The sequence below is a fragment of the Cyanistes caeruleus genome, chromosome 12 (assembly GCF_971803275.1).
Source record: "Cyanistes caeruleus chromosome 12, bCyaCae1.hap1.1, whole genome shotgun sequence".
In the NCBI taxonomy this organism is placed as follows: domain Eukaryota; kingdom Metazoa; phylum Chordata; class Aves; order Passeriformes; family Paridae; genus Cyanistes; species Cyanistes caeruleus.
The window spans coordinates 21,511,100-21,529,558 of NC_141712.1; the positions used below are offsets into that span (position 1 = coordinate 21,511,100).

The 18,459-nt window shown below is 52.5% G+C and overlaps 1 protein-coding gene across 6 annotated transcripts in view; it reads left to right on the forward strand.

The window, feature by feature from the left end:
• The window catches only part of ZFHX3 (zinc finger homeobox 3), a 487,194-nt gene that overhangs the window by 391,255 nt on the left and 77,480 nt on the right, over window positions 1–18,459 (forward strand). For all 6 annotated transcript variants that reach the window (XM_086848088.1, XM_086848086.1, XM_086848084.1 and 3 more), the window contains one exon: window positions 15,452–18,189. In XM_086848088.1, the coding sequence (XP_086704214.1) occupies window positions 15,498–18,189 (2,692 nt within the window). In that variant the 5' untranslated portion in view covers window positions 15,452–15,497. The remainder of the gene's footprint in view (window positions 1–15,451; window positions 18,190–18,459) is intronic.

An 18,459-nucleotide genomic window follows, 5' to 3' on the forward strand; every position in this document is an offset into this window, starting at 1 on the left:
GCTGGCTTTCAGGCAGGGTAGGACTGCCCACCATGGCCTTCAGCCTCACAGTTCCTGTGCCAGACAGTGGCTGCTGCTGAGGTCATCTTCCCTCCTTCAGAAAAGGGAACTGGTTTGCAGCTCTGGAACCTCTGTCTCACGTGGCCACTGCCAGGGGCAGCTGTTCCCTGGCTGCCAGAGCTCTGCCAGTGGTGCTCCTTGCTTCTCACTCTGCAAACCCATGGACCTTCCTGCAGCTCTGGTGTCTCTGCGGGCAGGAGCCCCTGTGTGGGGCGAGTCAGGGCAGAGGGGCTGATGCCTTGCACCCCAGCCTGGCTTTTCAGAGGTCTCAGGTGTTCATGTATCTTACACAGAATGTGCATCTCTGTGCAAAACACAAGCTGATGTGTTTTCCAGACCTGTGTCCCTTGGAAAAAAGTAGTCACGTAGGGTTAGTTTTCCTCTTCCATGTTGTTCCCACTTTCTGTGGTGTGTTAAAATTCCATTTTTATTGAGTAGCTTGTTCACAGCTGTATCTTTAATGCTGGCATTTACTATGGCTCCAAGAGATGTTTTAAGTAGAGTGGAGAGTCATTCATAGGATCATCTATGTCCATGAGTGCTTCACATCAGGAAATGGCTTAGGCAACAGAGTTAAGGAAATGTTATTTTATAAAATGTCTTCAGCTTATCACATCCCTTGAAGAGCCTGGGGGCAGGGAGCAGATGGGGCTGAGCTCTGAGGGGATGGTGTGTGGATGCATACAGAGGGGTGGGTTCTAGGGAGCCCAGAAAAGGGGTCTGGCACCATTTGTGGCAGTGTAGTCCAGCAAACACTGCTGTCATGGGCTGGGCAGGTTTTCAAAGGTCTGGTGGATGATTTTGTCCCCATGGAGCCTGGAGCTCACATGACAGCTGGCTGGGTTCCAACTCCTCATGCTATAGTTTGGCTCACTGTGTCACTGTGAGAAGGACCTGAATTTAGTTGAGGATGAGGGGAAGGACATTGAGGAGGACCCTGAAGCTCAGAAGGCTCAGGGACATGCCTACAGAAACCTATGGCTCGAAAATCATAGGCTGTACAGGGCTACTTCTCAGCCTCCCTTCTGGACTGATCCTCTTGGATCAGCTGATGGAGAGTCAGTCACTCAGCTTTTGATGCTCCAGAGGCTGGGCTGGATGAGTAATGATTCCTTTAGGCCTGGAGATATCTCCTTATCCTCCTTCACCCAGGTAATTAAAACCTTGTCAGTGCATGCCGTGGCAGGGTGCCCGCTGCTGCTCCTGGCCCTGGGGGAGGGATGTGGGGGGAAGGAGTTTGTCTATTAGACACTTGTTGTGTAAATGAGTTCATTCTTTGTGGCTGGGCAGAGGGGAGCAGGGGAAAGGAAGGAGCCTCAGACAGGCATTGTTCTGAGGTGGCAGCCTGGGTAGGGGGTGAAGCATCAGCCCTGCAGCCCTGTGTGGGCACTGTAGCAATGCAGGGCAATATCTTTCTGCAGCTCAAACTCTTTCTTTCCCCTCCCTCTTTTCATGTGTCCTCTGCCACAAACCTTTGAAGAAGGCCTTCGTAATTAAGTTTTTCCCAATTGGGGTTTTGCTTTTGAAAGAAAAATCACTTTGCATTTGGAGGTTTGAATTTGAAAAAAAAACAAGGAACAATTTTCCCATTTAATTTCAGTTCGAGCTCTTTTTAAGTCACTTGGTATTTGCCATATTAAATTTTCTCTTAAACCTCAGTTTCTGTTACCATGTATATTGCCCCTTTTTAATTTTTTTAAAATAAAATCAAGCATGCACATTCTGGTACAGTACTAATTCTGCTCTGCAGGGGCAGGACGTGGTTAGGTGAGTCCTCAGTTTTCCTGAGGATACTGTTAGAGAGTAAATGCATCTTCACTGGCCTGCAATAATGAACTTGAAAGTCTTGGAAAAGCTTCACATTGTTCCAGACTATTTTATGACTGAGAGATTTTTATTTTTTTCCCATTGGTAAAGGTGATCTGTCTGACTTCTGCCACTGTCAGGAGTGTTGGCCGTGGTCACTGTACATACATAGAGTCACGTTGTGTCCCTGGAGCACACAGGCATGGCCAGCACTTGAATGTGATTTAGGCAAGAGTGTCACTAGTTCTATTTGGAGCTTGAATGAAGAGGAAGAAAGAAGCTGCCTTTGGAAATGAAGACAGGATTTCAGTTCTCCTTTTCAGATGGGCTATGATGTAGTAGTGGACAATTTCTCATGCACCTTCCATTGCCAACTCCAGTGTACACGTCAGTTGAGTTGTTCAATCAGTTTCTTCCTTTCCTACCTACATACAGACCTGGTCACAGAAGGTGGATTTATCAGATATGGCTCAGCCCTGTTCTCTCTCTAAGGGGTTTGGCATGGAAAAGTCAGACTAAATCTTGCTGTAGAGGCTTTCCCCGTTCCCTCTGCCCAGGAGCCTGCCGGAGCCCTCACCTGTTGGAGAGCAGCCCTGTGTTTGTGGGGTTGGGAGCCAGCGCTGCTGCCCCTGGGGCTCTTGGAGCACATCCCAGCCTCTGTCTGTTCCAGCCTCCTCTCGCTCTGCTGTGCACCTTCCCTCGCCCAGAGCTAAAACAAGGAGCCAAGAATTAATTGTTTTGTGTCGTTTTCCCCCTGTGTTGTGTTGTGGTCTGATCAGTATCTGGGCCCATTGGGCACTGCAGGCGTTTGCTTCCCCTTCTCCGTGGCTGTTGGAGAGCCGAGCAGAGGCTCTCAGTCCTTACTGGATTGCAGGTGCTGAACAGGAGAAATGCTGTTGGCAAGCGTGGATGCCCGGGGTGTGGGTGGGAGGGCAGGGGCTGCGGGCTGGCACTGGGAGCACTCCAGTGTGAACAGGACACAGTGCTGGTGGAGCTGGCTTCGGCTGTTCTGCCCCGGCCAGGCTCGCTGGGCTCCCGGGCAAGCCACAGGATCCTCTGCTGCTGGTGTTCCTGCGCACTTCAAGCCGTGACCCAGCTGAGTAGCTTAAGCAGACTTTCCACGGCAGGAGGTGTAATCAGAGGTTAAATAACTAAGTACCGTTTATTTGACATTTATATGAAATTCAGGAATTTAACTCATGCTGGCTGTACAGGGTGAGGAGGAAGGAAAATGTGATGGGGTGTAGGGGAACCTGGGTAACTTAAAGGATTCCAAATTGGAGTGGAAATGATAATATTGGTGTCATTGTAAGCCATGTCATTCGTCCATCTTTAGGATTTGTAGGATGGTTCTGGAATGCTCTCTTGAACACAAGGCTCATATTCCAAGTCCAGACTTGGGAGGTGGAAAATGCGGTGCTGCTGGGCAGCTGCACTGGGACTCTGGGATGCAAGGATTTGGGGATGCTGAGGGGGAAGCTTCTTGGTCACCTCTCCATGTTGTGCCCTGCTGGGGCAGAGTGGGTGCTGGGGCTGGAGGCTCCCAGGACGGCTGAGTCTCGTGGCAGCGCTGAGGGAATGGCAAGGGGTGCAGGAGATGAGGTTTTCATCAGTGTTGACTAAAGAGTTTTGGAGCTCCATGGCTCTCTCCTAATTAAAGGCTGGAGTCTGTGGGTGCTGTGCTACAGGGCTGCTGGGATGGCAGCGGTGGCCCTGGGATGGCCCTTTCATCCTGACATTTCACCTCTCTGTCCTTCTGCTTTCTTTGGAATGGCTGAGGCCGTCTCTGGGGGCTTTTATGTGGATGTTTTTCATTGTTGGGTTTCAGAGAAGCACTCGATCAGGAGTCCATGTTTCTAGTAATTATGCTTCATAGGGACCTATTTCCTTATGCATTTAATAGGGCTTCTTCTTTCAGCTTGTGCTTCGCCTGAACTCTTGAGCTGGGGCCTTGCACAAGTGAGATGGGCATTAAAGTCTTTGATTTTCTGCAGGGCAATTATTGTGGCCGGGTGAGGAAGAGGAGGCCGTTCAGTGAGCGAATGAGGGTAGAGGTGTTAAGACCCTGACATTAGTAATCGGTTCAGTGTTTCAGGTTCCCGAGTTCAGTGGCCGTTCACGCTGTAGGGATCCCCAGGTGACCTGCAGGCTTTGAGCTGTGCCTGAAGAGACCTCTTCAAGGGAGCTCCTTTAACCAGATGGTTTGTCTTTGAGCTCTGCAGAAAAACTGGGTTCTGAAGATGAGAAAAAAATTCCCTTAGTGCAACTTCTAATTGTTCATTTAGGAGCAGAGCTCTCCTCCAGCTGGGAGGGCTCAGGGCTGCTGTAAAGTGCTAATTAAAAGTAATAGTGATAATGAAAACAGATGTTTTCAAGAAAAGTAAGCGCTACTGGGATCCCAATCTGCTGTCCCTGCCTTCTCTGCAGGAGGAGAGTGAGTGGTCTTCAGAGCTGCAGGTCCAGGGGGGCTGTGGAAGGGGACCAGATCCCAGGTGGCTCCTGCTGCATTAAGAGCCAGGGATGGCTCTGGATAAAGCATGGAGGTGCCCCTCCATGCTGCCCCTGCACCCAGCACGGCCTCAGAGCACCTGCTGCCTCCCCCTGCACAGGTGGAGGAGTAGAACAGAATTGTTCAAGACACTGAATTGTTTCCTGGAGTGTTGTTCTAGAACAGGAAGGAAAAAACCCTGATGGAAGATGGCTCATGAGAAGGGTGACAGGGAGGGCGATTTTCTCCCTTGTCTAGATTTCAGTAAGAAGGAATTGTTTTAATCTTGTTTATAACTGTTCTACTGATGAGCGTTTGAAAGATCAGCCCCAGCTCTCCAAGACCTCTGGGATAAGTTTCATAGGCTCTGCAGCCCATCACCAGTGTATGGGCTGAGAGGGGACAAATTTTAGGAGCTCATGTCCAAATCCCCAGCCTGTAAGGCAGCGGCTGTGTGGCATGATGTGCTTGTTCCTTGGAGTGCTGTCAATTCCATTGCTGCCCTTCTCACGGCTCTGCAAGTGAGCTGGAGAGGTGTGACAGCATCCTCACCATAGCCTGCAGTACAGATGTGCACGGGAAGGAGCAGCTGAGAAAGAAGAGCTTGGTTCAGCATGGAAGGATGAAGCAGTTGTGGAGGTGTAAGGTTTTGTCTTTCACTCTGAAAAACTTGGCTTGAGTGTCTTTGGCTGACCATGCTTGTGGGAGAAGTGGCATATTTTAGAGGGGTGGGAATCAAGGAATAGGAGGATGAGGGGAAGGGTAACCCTAACAGGGTAGGTTATTCTGGTCCTGACAAGAGAAGGCATTAGGAGAAGGAGGAAGGGCCAGAGCATTAGCCAGAAGCACTTGCTGTGGTCTTTCCAGGTTGAGGCCAGTCCACAGTAAGGCTGCTGGTGTAAGGATTATTTTGCAGGTGTCACCAGTGCTTAGCTAGAGAAGGTGATTCAGTTGCACAGGAGCAGCCAGCCAAGGCAGTGGAGGTGGCACTGAGTGCTGCCTGCAGCCCACAGCAAATGGTCCTTGGGGTTAACACCGAGATGGAGCTGTCAGAGCCTTGTCTGTACTGGGAGGTAATGGGACCCATACTCCTTAATTACTGCCCATGGAGCTGCTGACAGAAGCCTGGAGCTTCAGCCCTTGTTAAACTCATTTTCAGCTGTCACTTGGCTGTGGTGGCAATGGAGCCCTGAGTGTTACAGCCTCTGTTCCTGTGGATGGAGGAGCAATAGATGCTTTTGCCAGAGCACATCCCATCGGGCAGTTTGGCATCACTTCTGGAGGCTGGGGCATGTGTGTTACTGAATTTAATCCAAGAGAACTATTTAGCTATTTGAAATGACTTCAGAATCAGAATGTTGCCTTGCTGTGTGCTGGCAGATGGGCTGCTGGCCCTGCAGACACACGATGGCAGGTGACAAGCTGCAGTGTGTCACCTGTTCTGAGGTGTGGCCTGCATGCACATACACCTTCTGGGTCCTCCGTGCTGAGTGTATCCAGAGCTCAGCCTTCTCAAAAAGAATTCCTCATGCATTGCACAAGGATTTGAGTCCTGAAGGGATAAATTCTGTTAAATTGTGTTAAAAAGATGTAGGAAACTGTACAAAGCCCAGAGTAAAGGGTAAAAGTAATTGAAATACTGAAGGAAATATTTTAGAGTGGGAAATGGAGTTTAATTTTCAGCTGATTGGGAGGAGGATCCTGAACTGAAGTTACAGGTTTTGGTGTTTGAGCTCTGTTTTCCCTGGAATGGATGCTACAGCAGCTGTAGGAGTAAGCCCTGGTACAGGTGTGTGTAAGATAAACAGTTCAGGGGCTGTGGCTGGTGACGTGACCCTCTCCATGCCAGTGGCTGGGCTCTGGAGGTGGCTTGGGGTCAGTGTTTGGGTACAGCAGTGTGTGAAGGGTCTCACTGGGGCGAGGGGGGCTACAGACAGGTGATGCTCTGGCAATTCTTATTTGGGTAAAAAGCTCAAGACAGCACTGGGAACACCTTGCAGGCACCCCACAATTACCATAATAAACAGTTTTATCATCTGCTTGGCAGTCAATAACGTGGCTTACACTGCTTTAGTATCTCTGTGGTATTGATCACCCTAACAGCTGTGCCACGGTCAGCTCCCATTAACCCGTGCGCTGTCGGCAGCTCCGGCCGTCCTGCCAGGGCCTGGGGCTCACCTGTCACCCAGGTGTGTGCAGCAAGGGACAGCAGGATGGGCAACCCCAGCTTTCAGTCAGAGGCCTGACGGTGGGATTTTGGTCCAGGAGCAAGGGACTGAGTGCATCTCCTGGGTATGGGGGGGTTAAAAGGCTTGACAAGCTGCTCCCAGTTTGGGCTCGGTGTTTGGGCGTGTATCAGTGTTGTATGGGGTGCTCTGTCAGAAGGGGGGTTCCCTGACATCCCTGTGTGCTCCCAGACTTCTGTATGCCCTCAGACAGTGGCCCTTGGAGAAGGAGGGCTGCTCTCTGCAGTGACACTGTAATGCTTTCCTGTGGCCTCGGGCTCCAGATGGCACTGCACATCTCCTTGTCTTCGGCTGGCTCTGCTGGGGCTGGCGCTGGCACCACTCGCACCTGCCTGGCCTGAGCACGAAGATTCAATGGGCACACGCTGCCTTGGCCCTGCCTTGGCTGCTGGGCTGAGCTGGGGCAGCCAGGTGCTGCTGGCTCTACCAAAGGCACTGTCTGGGCTAAGTGAGCCCTGGGGGGTGCTCTGACAGCATTGCCTCCGCTTCTGGCAGTGCAGGCGGCAATTAGGAATATCAGGTTAGTGGCTGACTCCATTTTGGGAGGAAGAAAGATGATTTGCTGTCCGCATCCCGATGGGGCTTTGAGGAAGGATGGGACTTTCTGGGATTTGGTTGTACCTAGATAGTTGGGTCTGGTGGCCCAGTATTTCTCCTAATGGAATTTCCCATCATTTACTGCCCTGCTGATTCCTGATCAATGAAAATAAAATTGCATTGCCTCCTGAGAGGCTCCATGTATGGCTGCAGCCTCCAGCTGTGTCAGTTCCGGTAAGATAATCTCATCAGGCGTGCAAGAGGGTAATAGGAAATAAAAATAAAACCCACAATTAGCAAGAGGCCAGGCAGCCGAGTAACACTTTCAGTCCTGGAGGTCTGGAGACGTGCTCTTAGCAACTTCCTCCCTCAGCTCCGAAGGTGCCTGCGTCCCTCGCAGTCTGGGCTTGGGAGTGCCTGCAGGCGCATCGGGCACATCCTTTGGCATCCCATTTACCTGGATCTGTGTCAGCTCTCCCAACTTGAGGTGGTTAAATGTTTCACAGGTGCTGGTTCTGAGGTGCAGCAGCGGTGTAGCAGCTGATGGAGGGACTGCACACTGTGCACATGAGAGCGTGAACTTGAGACTTTGAGCTGCCAGGTGGTCCACAGGTGTTGACTCCTGATGGTTGCTGCAATCAGGAGGGTTTATTTTGGCCAGATAAGGAACATGCTTAGGCTGTATATGAAGTCTGGAGCAGGGTGTAGTTTTGGAAGCAACAAATGTGGATGCTGTTTACAGGAGTACGGGACCACCTGGATCTGCGGAAAGTTGATCTGCCTAAAGATTGCTGTAAATGGGGTGGTTTCCCAGCTATACCAGCAAGTTTCTTTACCTGTTTTAGGGTTTTTTTATATTATCTTCCAGTGATACAGCTGTAGCTGGTGTTTAAGCTGAAACATGAATGGCTGGTGCGAGCAGACATCCCGGTGACCTTTGTGATGGGACTGTGCAGCCCCAGCGTGTAGTTCAGAGCTGACGTATCAGCCGTGGTGTTTGTCTGAGCAGCCAGTGGAATGGTTACAGAATGACCTAATACCTCTAAGCCTGCTCTCCCGATCCAAAGCATCGGCTTTCCCAAAGGGTGGGAAAGAGCAACTGAGCCCAGAACGTCGCTGTGAGTCTGCTTCCTAACAAGGACTGGATCCGAGCCCTGGCAGAGGAGATCCGCATGACTTATGAGTCTAACTCTTACCCTTGGCTTGGCCCTTGACACTAGTCTGGAGCACACATGTTGTTTGGGTAAAGCCGTAGGAGGAAGGAGCCTTGGCAGGGTTTATTGGTGAGTCCCTGTGAGGGGAGCATGGCTGTGGAGCACAGCCTGGCAGCAGAGCAGCAGCTCTTCCTCTGGGCCACCGGGGCTTGCCCGTGGCTGATCCCAAAGCCGTGCTGCAGGGCTGCAGACTCAGCATTTCAGCGCTTCCCCATTCACAAGCATCACCAGGGGTTGCCCAGTGCAAGTTCTTGGGGATGTTCCTTCCCTCCATGGAGTGACACGGGGCCCAGACAGAGCTGTGGTAGCTGGAACTGGTGTGAGCCGCTGGGCAGGCACTGGGGACGCAGGACAAGCTGCAGTGTGGCAAAATGGGGGCACAAGCATGGCCCTCTTCCCGAGGCACTGGGGCTTGGGGGAGCCTGGGACACTGTGGGGTCTGTGTGACAGAGCAAGGCAATTTGTCCTCAGCAGTGCTTTGATTAGGTTAGGAGTTGGATCAACAACGGTGCATTGAAAATGCAAACCAGATGCAAATGTAGTTATTTATGCAGCAGCATAGGCTGAGAACACCATTTAACAGGAAAGATTGGGGGTTTGGAGCAAAGGGGTGAGTTGCACAATGGCAGAATCGTGAGATGTGTGATGTTTTGAAACAAAACCTGGAACTTCTGTGGTGTCCTACTCAAGAGGAGAGGATCCTGCAGAACCTGAGAACAAGCTCTGTGCCCTGGGAGCATGTGAATGCCTTGTCATGTATGAGCTAAGCAAGTGCTTCAGTTTGATGTGTAGAGAGACCTGACTGAAGCCAGTTTACCTCTGCTGCAAGATATTCTTAGTAGTAAGAATATCCTGAAGGAGTAGGCGCTCTTGTCCCCAGCTGCTCTCAGAAAGCCTTCTGGCCCTCCTTGGGATCACTCCACTCTCAATGGCAGTGGGCTGAAGATTAGATAAGTATTTTTGTGTGTAGTGCAGTAGCTGGCTCAAAGGGATCAGCAAACTTGGAATAATAGTTCATAACAGAACGCCTTCTGAAAAGCTGCCTGACTTGTGTTACTCCCATTGGCTCAGTTTTAGCGAGTGTGAAGGGCAGAGGGAAAATGTGGATAATGTGGAAGGTTCACCTTTTCAAGGAGCCCCTTTCTCTCAGTTTCATGCCAAGTACTTGAGCCCTGCAGCTTTCAGCCTTGTTTTGTTCAGCGTTTCCTTTGCTTCCTGCTGCTTGAGAAGCTGTTTATGCTAATGATGCTGGGAAGATCTGAGGGGCCAGCTGTGCCCGTGGATGTGAGCCCGTGTCAGCCTCGCACCGTGGCCGTGCTGTGAGCGCACTCTCGGCTGCCCAGAGCCGCCCTCCACACGCCTGGCGTCCTGCAAGGCAGCACCGTCCTGTCCTTCCAGGTGCTGATGGATCTTCTCTTTCAGTAGACCACTGTGTGCCACATCAGCCCCTTCTGGGACCTCGGGCCCTTTGGGGTCCACAGGCTAGAATCCCTCCGAGGGGAAAGCTCGTAGTGGTCATCGGGACTTCCACAGAGGCAAACAATGTTCTCACTGAGAAGGTGGCCAGGCACTAGCACAGGCTGCCTAGGGCAGTGGTACAGTCACCATCCCCGGGAGGGATTTAAAAAGTGTGTAGATGTGGTATTTAGGGACGTGGGTTAGTGGTGGCCTTGGCAGTGCTGGGTCGATGGTTAGACTTGATGATCTTAAGGGTCTTTTCCAACCCAAACGATTCTTCAGGTCTGTGAATTCTTGGCTTCGTTGGGATAACCAACCAGTTTGCGAATACCTGCAGCCCCAAGACTCTTAGGAACCCATGGGTCAGTGTTGTTTGGATGTTTCTTCCACAAGCAGGCAGGGCTGGCTTGTTAATTCTGCTCCCACTGCAGAGGCGTTGGATGTGGCCATGTGTCCAGGTGGAAACAGTCTGGCACAGAGCACAATGCTGGAAGAAGTCAGAACTGAGCCTGGGCTTTCAGTTGGTAAAGCCATCCTGCAAAAGAGGAAGAGAGATGTAAGGTGTTCAGGATTTGGCAAGACTGGTGTCTTGCTCATCAGACCATGTCTTCCAGTGAAACAACTCCATTGTGGTCAGGGTGTGTGCTAAAAAACAGCTTGGTCTCATTTGGAGAGTTGCAAAATATGACTTGCTATGTGAAAAAGAAAAACTGATTTGTAATTGCTTCATTAAAATGTTGAACTTGACAAATAAATATCAGTATTTTCAGGCTGGGTTTTTTTCAGCTAGGAATTCCAGAAGAGGAATCCCAAAGCACTGTGTTGTAAAATGCTGGTGGAAAAAACCCAGCTGGAAATCATTCTTCACACTGTGCATCCATGTTCCCTGTTATGCTCAGGTTTTGGCAATAAGTACCATTTTATCCTAATATCTTAAGTCTTGTTGCAGAGTTTTCAGCACTTCCCTTAGGCTGGCAGGTATCTTGCTGCTTTCTGGCACCTTAATTGAATGTGAGAGAGCTGGGATCCGTGTCTTCTGTTTCACTTGAAAGGTAGAAGCATTTTACGGAACTGGGAATTGAAACTCTTGGTATTGCCACTCGAATCTCCAGCCAGCCTTGCTGAGGAAATTTGAAAAAAATTTTATATTCTAGGAAGTAACTCTTCACAGATTTGTGTGATAGCAGCTGCAGTAGAAATCACATAAAGTGACAACATGCTCCTGCCACCTTGTTTTACCCTCTTCTGTGACCGTCCTGCTTGCCAAGCGAGGCGGCGTGTGCTCACCTAATTGCAGGCAGCATCATAATTCATATGCATAAAGGAGCAAAATTAAAGTTGCTTTGGCAACATACATTCTGTTCTTCCTTAATTTTTGAATTCTTGATCCTAGGCAATTATTTTTATCATGTCTTTCCATTTGCAATTTCCTAAGTGTTACCCGAGTGCTGTGTAGCACGCCAGGTGCGGGGAGGCAGCACAGAAGGCTTCGATGCTCCAGATTTGTTGTGTCACCGCTTCAGAGGGTCACGGTGACTGCCTTGCAGCCCCTGCCTGGGCTCCTGCTCTTGTGAGCTTTGAGCATGCCTATTCCCAGGGATCTCCAAGGTCCCTTCCCAAGCTATTCCGTCTTTCTATGACCACGAAGTTGAGTTGGCTGCTCGCTCCCCTTTGCTATGTCCATCCCTAGTTTTCAGGCTGGAACAAGTGTCATCAAGTGCCATTGCTGAGACAGGAGCTTCTTGGCCGACCTGGACATCACACTTGCCAGGCAGTTTACTTCAGAGGGCGAGCAGAAGGCCAGGCTGAGTGTCTGAGCACACCTTTAGTCCTGTGCTGTCCTTGTCTTCCCCCAGCTCAGTCCTTTCTGGCTTTCCTGAGCCGCTGGCGCCCTGGAGCTGAGGGAGGGCCTGAGCGCTTCCCTGTGCCGTGCAGCTGGGCAGAGGGAGGGCAGCCTGCAGGGAGCAGGTAATGGCTGTGGGTGTAATGCATCTGCTTGTACCTTCTCCCTGTCCTCAGCGCCCTTTTTTCCATGGTGCCATGTGGGTCATTAGCTGAGGGAACAGTTTCTCACTGTCGCTTTCTCCTTTTGTTTTCCTCCTTCCTCATTGCTTCTAGTCTTGGTTTACTGCCAAACAGCCTCTTGTGAAAGGGCCGCCTAATTAACCCTGTGCTAATTAACAATTTAAAATTACACAGCACGGCTGTTCATATTTAATTCTCGGGAAGCCTGGGCAACAGCAGGAGCCCCCTCCTCCCTCCCGCTCCATCCCTGCTGCCCGCACTGCTTGCCAGTGTCCCCAGGGGAGGGAGCAGCCTGGTGCCGCGGGCTGGGGGTGCCCAGGAGCCCCAGCCTGCCCGGGGTTGCAGGGTGTTGCTTCAGGACTGGCCTCTCCTTCCTTGGGGGAAGTGTTGCTGGAAGATGGAATGTCTGTCCCTTTGAGGATGGGGCTGGAAGGAGATGACAGGGGGACACAGGGACTGACTCCACGTGTGTTTGGCACAGCATGGCTGCAGGAACGTGGCAGAGTGTGGGGCACACAGTGTTGTGCTGTCACCTGCATCTGCCATCCAGGCGTAGCTGCCCTGTGGGCTGCCATGGTGCCACATCGGCTCCAAGGGACTTTATGATGCGCTGGTGCTATGGGGAAGGGGCAAGAGCTGGGACAGGCAAGGTGGGCATGGCAGCAGTGGGATGTGAGACTGCAGAAAGGACCAGGAGAGCTCTTCTTTGCCACTGGGGCAGTGTGAGAGCACAGAGTCTCTGGCACTCAGGCTGTTCTCTCTGTAACTGGAGTTCATTGATTTTACGGGAAACCATGTTTACAGACAGAGTGCTGATCGACCTGACGAGTTGACTTCTGCCTCCTTAAGTAAGAACTACCTTTTCTTATTGACTGGCTGATAAACAGAGCAGAGAGGGCGGCAGGGGGAGCGAATGGGAGGTGTGGAGCACACCACTCTCTGTCCATCTGAGCTCTCACACGCTGGGGCTGTTGCCACACAGGTGGCCTAGGGGCGGTCCGGGTTGGTGGAAGACACAGGGCCCAATAGTGGACTAATAACTGCATTGTGCTCCTTCTTGGGACCCAGTTTGCTTTAGCAAGGAAATTGCTGTTACCTGTTTAAAGAGATGATTCCTGAAGTGTCTATGTGCATAGAAACAAGTATTTTTGTGCCTCATGCTCCCTTCAGGACCAGCTGTGATAGTGACTGAACCATCAGAAGAGCTTGGGCTTGTGCAGGGGCTCAGCCTGTGTCCTGGGCTTGGGCTGGCCGCTTTGGCTCTGGGTTTTTCCACGTGCCTGGTCAGGACTCTTCTGTGTTGAGAAAAGGGAGAGGAGAGAAGATGCCTTTGGCATAGCACATCTTGAGCTGGTTAACTTGGAGTGAGTGGGGGAGAGCTGTTAAAGCAAGCCAAGGCAGAAAAGCCCACCAATTAATTGGAGCATGCGGGTCTGCCTGGCCGGGCCGGGCCAGGAGAGAGATTGGCTTTCCTGTCAATAAACAAGTCCCCAGTGCAGCATCAAAGCTGCAGTCCTTTATCAATCGCGGCCTCCTCTTCCCGCATGTTCCTGTAACTTACCAAGCATTTATTACATTGATTTTCCAATCAGGCTGTTAACCCTCCCGCCCCTCCAGCTCTGCTAACCCTTCCAGCCTGGCTGTCAGTCAGGCATCTCCTGCCAGTCAGCAGCTCTTGATGGCAGAGCTGCTGTGACCCCGGCTGTGTCTCACCTGGCTGCGTGTCCCGGGAGCTGGCTGTGCCGGTGCGCACAGTGCTCCGTGCCTGAAAGAATTGGCAGGGTGTTGTCATTCCATGTTGCACTTTGAAGTCCACATTGATGTTCCTAAAACTTCACTTGGCAAAAGTATGAGGCTTATGGAGTTTCTTTTTCCTCATTTCCCCCGAATGAATCTGTTCTGGTTTAATTTGGATTGCAGTTGCCAGTGCAGAAGTAGCAGCGGAAAGGGAGAGTAGGCGGGTTGTGGGAAGGTGAATGTGCAGCCTCAACACAGAAGGATTTGGGATCAGTGATCCAGGGTGGGAGCTGGTGCAGCAGGAGCCATTACGTGGCTGGAGCATATTTTAGGCTAGGGGAGCAAAACTGACTGACTAAGAACCCAGAGCCTTTTGGCAGCAGGATTCTGCTTGCCCTTGTTCTGCTCAATAACCCAGATTACCATTACTGCAGAGCAAATCCCTGTTTATTCCCAGTGCAACTGCAGAGGCAGCTGTGTATGGCATAGAATCCAGGGAAGGTGAGGCTGGAGGTGCTGTGGAATAATGTTGTGTGTGATCACACTGGGTGGTGTCTCCATTGCACCTGCGTGTCCTTGTGCAGGCGTCCTTGCACATGGGCTTTGAGACTATGACTTTGCCTTCAGTGGTAGTTGTAAATGCTTTTCCTTCAAGCTTTAACAGAAGTCAAATGTAAAAAGAAAGTACAAACACATTAGAGAAACCAGTGGAAATGTGGATGGCTTTGTGTGGTAAAGGAAAATATAAACTGGGAAATAGTGAAACCAGAAGAAAAAATGCTGATTGTCACTCTGTTTTCCTTTGCTTGAACTAACTCGCACACTGCTGCTGTGGCATGTCACTGGCTTTGCAATTGGTCCTGTCTTCTCTGGCAGGTTTCCAGTTCTCTTCACACTTTCTGTATGAGCTGAAGAGGGCTCCATTAGGATTGCAGGACTCCTTTAGGATTGCAGTACTGGAGTCGTTGGCCAGATGCAGCAAAAAGGGTCACGATGATGGGGCCCTGAATGTTGGCCACGGTCAGTAGCCCAGGCCTGCTGACTGCCTGGCACTTGGTGGAATCCTCCAGTCACGTTGCTTTGGTGGAATGGCAGTGGGAAGGGTGTTCTCCTCTTCCAGGACCTGCACCCACCATTTGTCTCCAGGGAAGAGAGGAAGCAGTCTGTGCGCAGACGCTGTGCCCTGCAGGATCTCTGAGAGGTTCCTGGAGCATGGTGGGCTGACTGCTTTCCAGTCCCCAGGATGCACCCTTGTCAGAGCTGGAATTTCCTGTTTGGTTTCTCTCCTGACATCCCTCTGTTTAAGCTCTGTCCAGAACAGAGCAGTTGCATCTCCTGTTGCGCCAAAATCACTGTGAGTTGCTCTGGGTCTCGCATTGGGGTGCACGTGTGGGAGTGCTGGGTCTGTGCTTCACAAGCCATTACAGAAGGGTAAGAGCCAGAAAAACAGCATCTGCCTTAGGGGGAGCCAGAGAATATGAGTTTGACCAAGCTGTAAAGCCACAGAACTGTTGTTGTCGTCATCTCTTGTTGCTGTCACAAACTTTCCCATGATGGTTTGTTTTCTGAAGACCCAAGGCCTTGAGGATGACAGTGCAGGTGCTACAATCTTCCTGCTGGCTCCCTTTAGAAAAGACTTTGAGGAGGTTTTTGCCACCTTCCAGGCCCCTTCGGTTTGCCTCTCGTGTTGCTGCTGCCAGCGTGTTTCCATTGCTCATTCCCAGCAGTGCCTTCCCCAGGGCTGGGCTGCCTGGCCCCGGAGCCCGTCTGGTGCGGCAGCCCCCACGGTGGTCCTGAGAAGCAGGGTCAGCAGCCCTTGGTGGGGTCTCTGCAGGAGCACCGTGACTCACCTGCCTCTCTCCTTCTCTCCCCATCCGCAGGTCGGAGCCGTACCGGGTGCAATGAGCGCTCCGTGCCGGCCCTGCCATGGAAGGCTGTGACTCGCCCGTCATCCCCGGGAAGGACAATGGGTGCGGCATTCCTCAGCACCAGCAATGGACTGATCTCAACAGCGCCCACCTCCCTGACCCGGCCGGCAGCATGGAGCAGCCCGCGGCGGAGAGCTGCGGCCCCCTGGACAGCCTGAGGGTGCCGTTCCCCGAGCGCGTCCCCGAGAGCAGCGCGGCGGGTGCCGAGCCCGCGGGCGAGGAGCTGAGCTGCGGGCAGTGCGCGGCCTCCTGCGCCGGCCTGCAGAGCTACATGGAGCACCGCTGTGCCGGCAGCCGCCCGCCCCCGCCGCTGCGGGGGGACAGCGGGAGCGACAGCAGCGAGGACGGCGAGGAGGAGAGCGACGTGGAGAACCTGGCCGGCGAGATCGTCTACCAGCCCGACGGCTCAGCCTACATCGTGGAGAGCCTCAGCCAGCTGGTGCAGAGCGGGGCTGCCGGCGGCAGCGGGACTCTCCCCTCGCTGCTCCCGAACTCTCTGCCCAAGCAGGGAGAGCCCTCTGCTGCCGCTCCCGTCTACCCACAGATCATCAACACTTTCCACATAGCCTCATCCTTCGGGAAGTGGTTTGAGGGCTCAGACCAGGCCTTCCCGAATACCTCAGCCCTGGCGGGCATCAGCCCCGTCCTGCACAGCTTCCGCGTCTTCGATGTGCGACACAAAAGCAACAAGGATTACCTGAACAGCGACGGTTCTGCCAAAAGCTCCTGCGTATCCAAAGATGTTCCCAACAATGTGGACCTGTCCAAATTCGATGGCTTTGTGCTCTATGGGAAGAGGAAGCCCATTCTGATGTGTTTCTTGTGCAAGCTCTCCTTTGGGTATGTCCGCTCGTTCGTGACCCATGCCGTGCACGACCACCGAATGACTCTGAGTGAGGAGGAGCGGAAAATTCTTAGCAATAAGAACATCTCCGCTATCATCCAAGGGATAGGCAAAGACAAGGAACCCCTTGTCAGCTTTCTGGAACCAAAAAACAAAACCTTTCAGCACCCTCTTGTTTCCGCAGCTAACCTCATAGGCCCTGGACACAGTTTTTATGGTAAATTCAGTGGCATTTGCATGGAAGGTGAGCAGGCCCTCCAGGCCGGGGCGGCCGGCGGAGCTGAGCCACCGCCGGCAGCGGGTGTCCTTGCCCCCAGTGCACTCCTCAACCTGGGTGGGCTGACCAGCTCAGCTCTGAAGACTCCCATTACCTCAGTCCCCCTGGGCCCGCTGGCTTCCAGTCCCACCAAATCCTCGGAGGGGAAGGACCCTGGGGTGGCAGGGGGGGAGAAACAAGAGGGGGACGACCAGGACAGCCTCTCAGAAAAGGTGGAGCCAGCCGAGGAGGTGGAAGAGGAGGAGGAGGAGGATGTGGAAGAGGAGGAAGAGGAAGAGGAGGAAGAGGAAGAGGAAGAAGATGAGGATGATGAGGGTTGCAAAGGACTATTTCCAAACGAGTTGGAGGATGAACTGGAGGACCGGCCCCAGGAGGATGTTGGGGCTGTGGCAGGCAGTGGCAGCAGCAAAAAGGACCTTGCTCTCTCAAACCAAAGCATTTCTAACTCTCCCTTAATGCCTAACGTGCTCCAGACCCTGTCACGGGGCACGGCTTCTACTAGTTCTAATTCTGCTTCTTCCTTTGTCTTTGATGGTGCAAACAGGAGGAATCACTTAAGCTTTAACAATGAGGGTGGCGGAGCCAGTGTGGCCGAGGGCAGCAGGAGGCTGGACTTCATCGATGAAAGTGCCAATAAAGACAATGCCACAGCACCAGAACCAAATGAGAGTGCAGAGGGCGAGGACGGGAGCTACATCTCCCATCACCAGCATGCTGGCCCCCTCTGTGAACTTGGGGGTGGGGAGTGCCCCTCGGGGAGCGGCGTGGAGTGCCCAAAGTGCGACACGGTCCTGGGCTCCTCGCGGTCGCTGGGTGGCCACATGACTATGATGCATTCTCGCAACTCATGTAAGACACTCAAGTGTCCCAAGTGCAATTGGCACTACAAGTACCAGCAGACGCTTGAGGCGCACATGAAGGAGAAACATCCTGAGCCAGGTGGCTCCTGCGTCTACTGCAAGAGCGGGCAGCCGCACCCGCGGCTGGCGCGGGGCGAGAGCTACACCTGTGGTTACAAGCCCTTCCGCTGCGAGGTCTGTAACTACTCCACAACTACCAAAGGCAACCTCAGTATTCATATGCAGTCTGACAAGCATCTCAACAACATGCAGAACCTGCAGAACGGAGGGGGAGAGCAAGTCTTCAGCCACACGGCGGGGGCAGCGGCGGCAGCGGCTGCTGCTGCGGCAGCCGCTGCCGCCAACATCGGTAGCACCTGCGGGGCTCCCTCCCCCACCAAACCAAAAACAAAACCTACGTGGCGCTGCGAGGTGTGCGACTATGAGACCAATGTAGCTAGAAACCTTCGGATTCACATGACCAGTGAGAAGCACATGCACAATATGATGCTGCTTCAGCAAAACATGTCCCAAATCCAGCATAACCGGCACCTAGGCCTCGGCAGCCTGCCGTCCCCCGCCGAGGCCGAGCTCTACCAGTATTACCTGGCACAGAACATGAACCTTCCCAACCTGAAGATGGACAGCACTTCCTCAGATGCACAGTTCATGATGGGGGGGTTCCAGCTCGATCCCACCAACCCCATGGCAACGATGGCTCCATCTCTAGGTGAGGCTGAAGGGGTTTCCAGCATGTTCATGCGAGAGAGCCAGCAAAGGGATCTGGCACTGTGGCCCCATGAGCTGCCTTTGTGTGGTGGTCGAGGATGGAGGCTGCGCAGTGCAGGTTTCTCATCTGTGTTCACCCAGAGCAGTTCTTCCCTCATCTTGTGGCTTTTCTAGTAACATTTTCCAAGAGTTTTCATAGGGAGTTAATGGAACATCAGACACGGGTTACAGATGCCATGGCACTGAATGTTCTTCCTCATTGTGGAAAGCA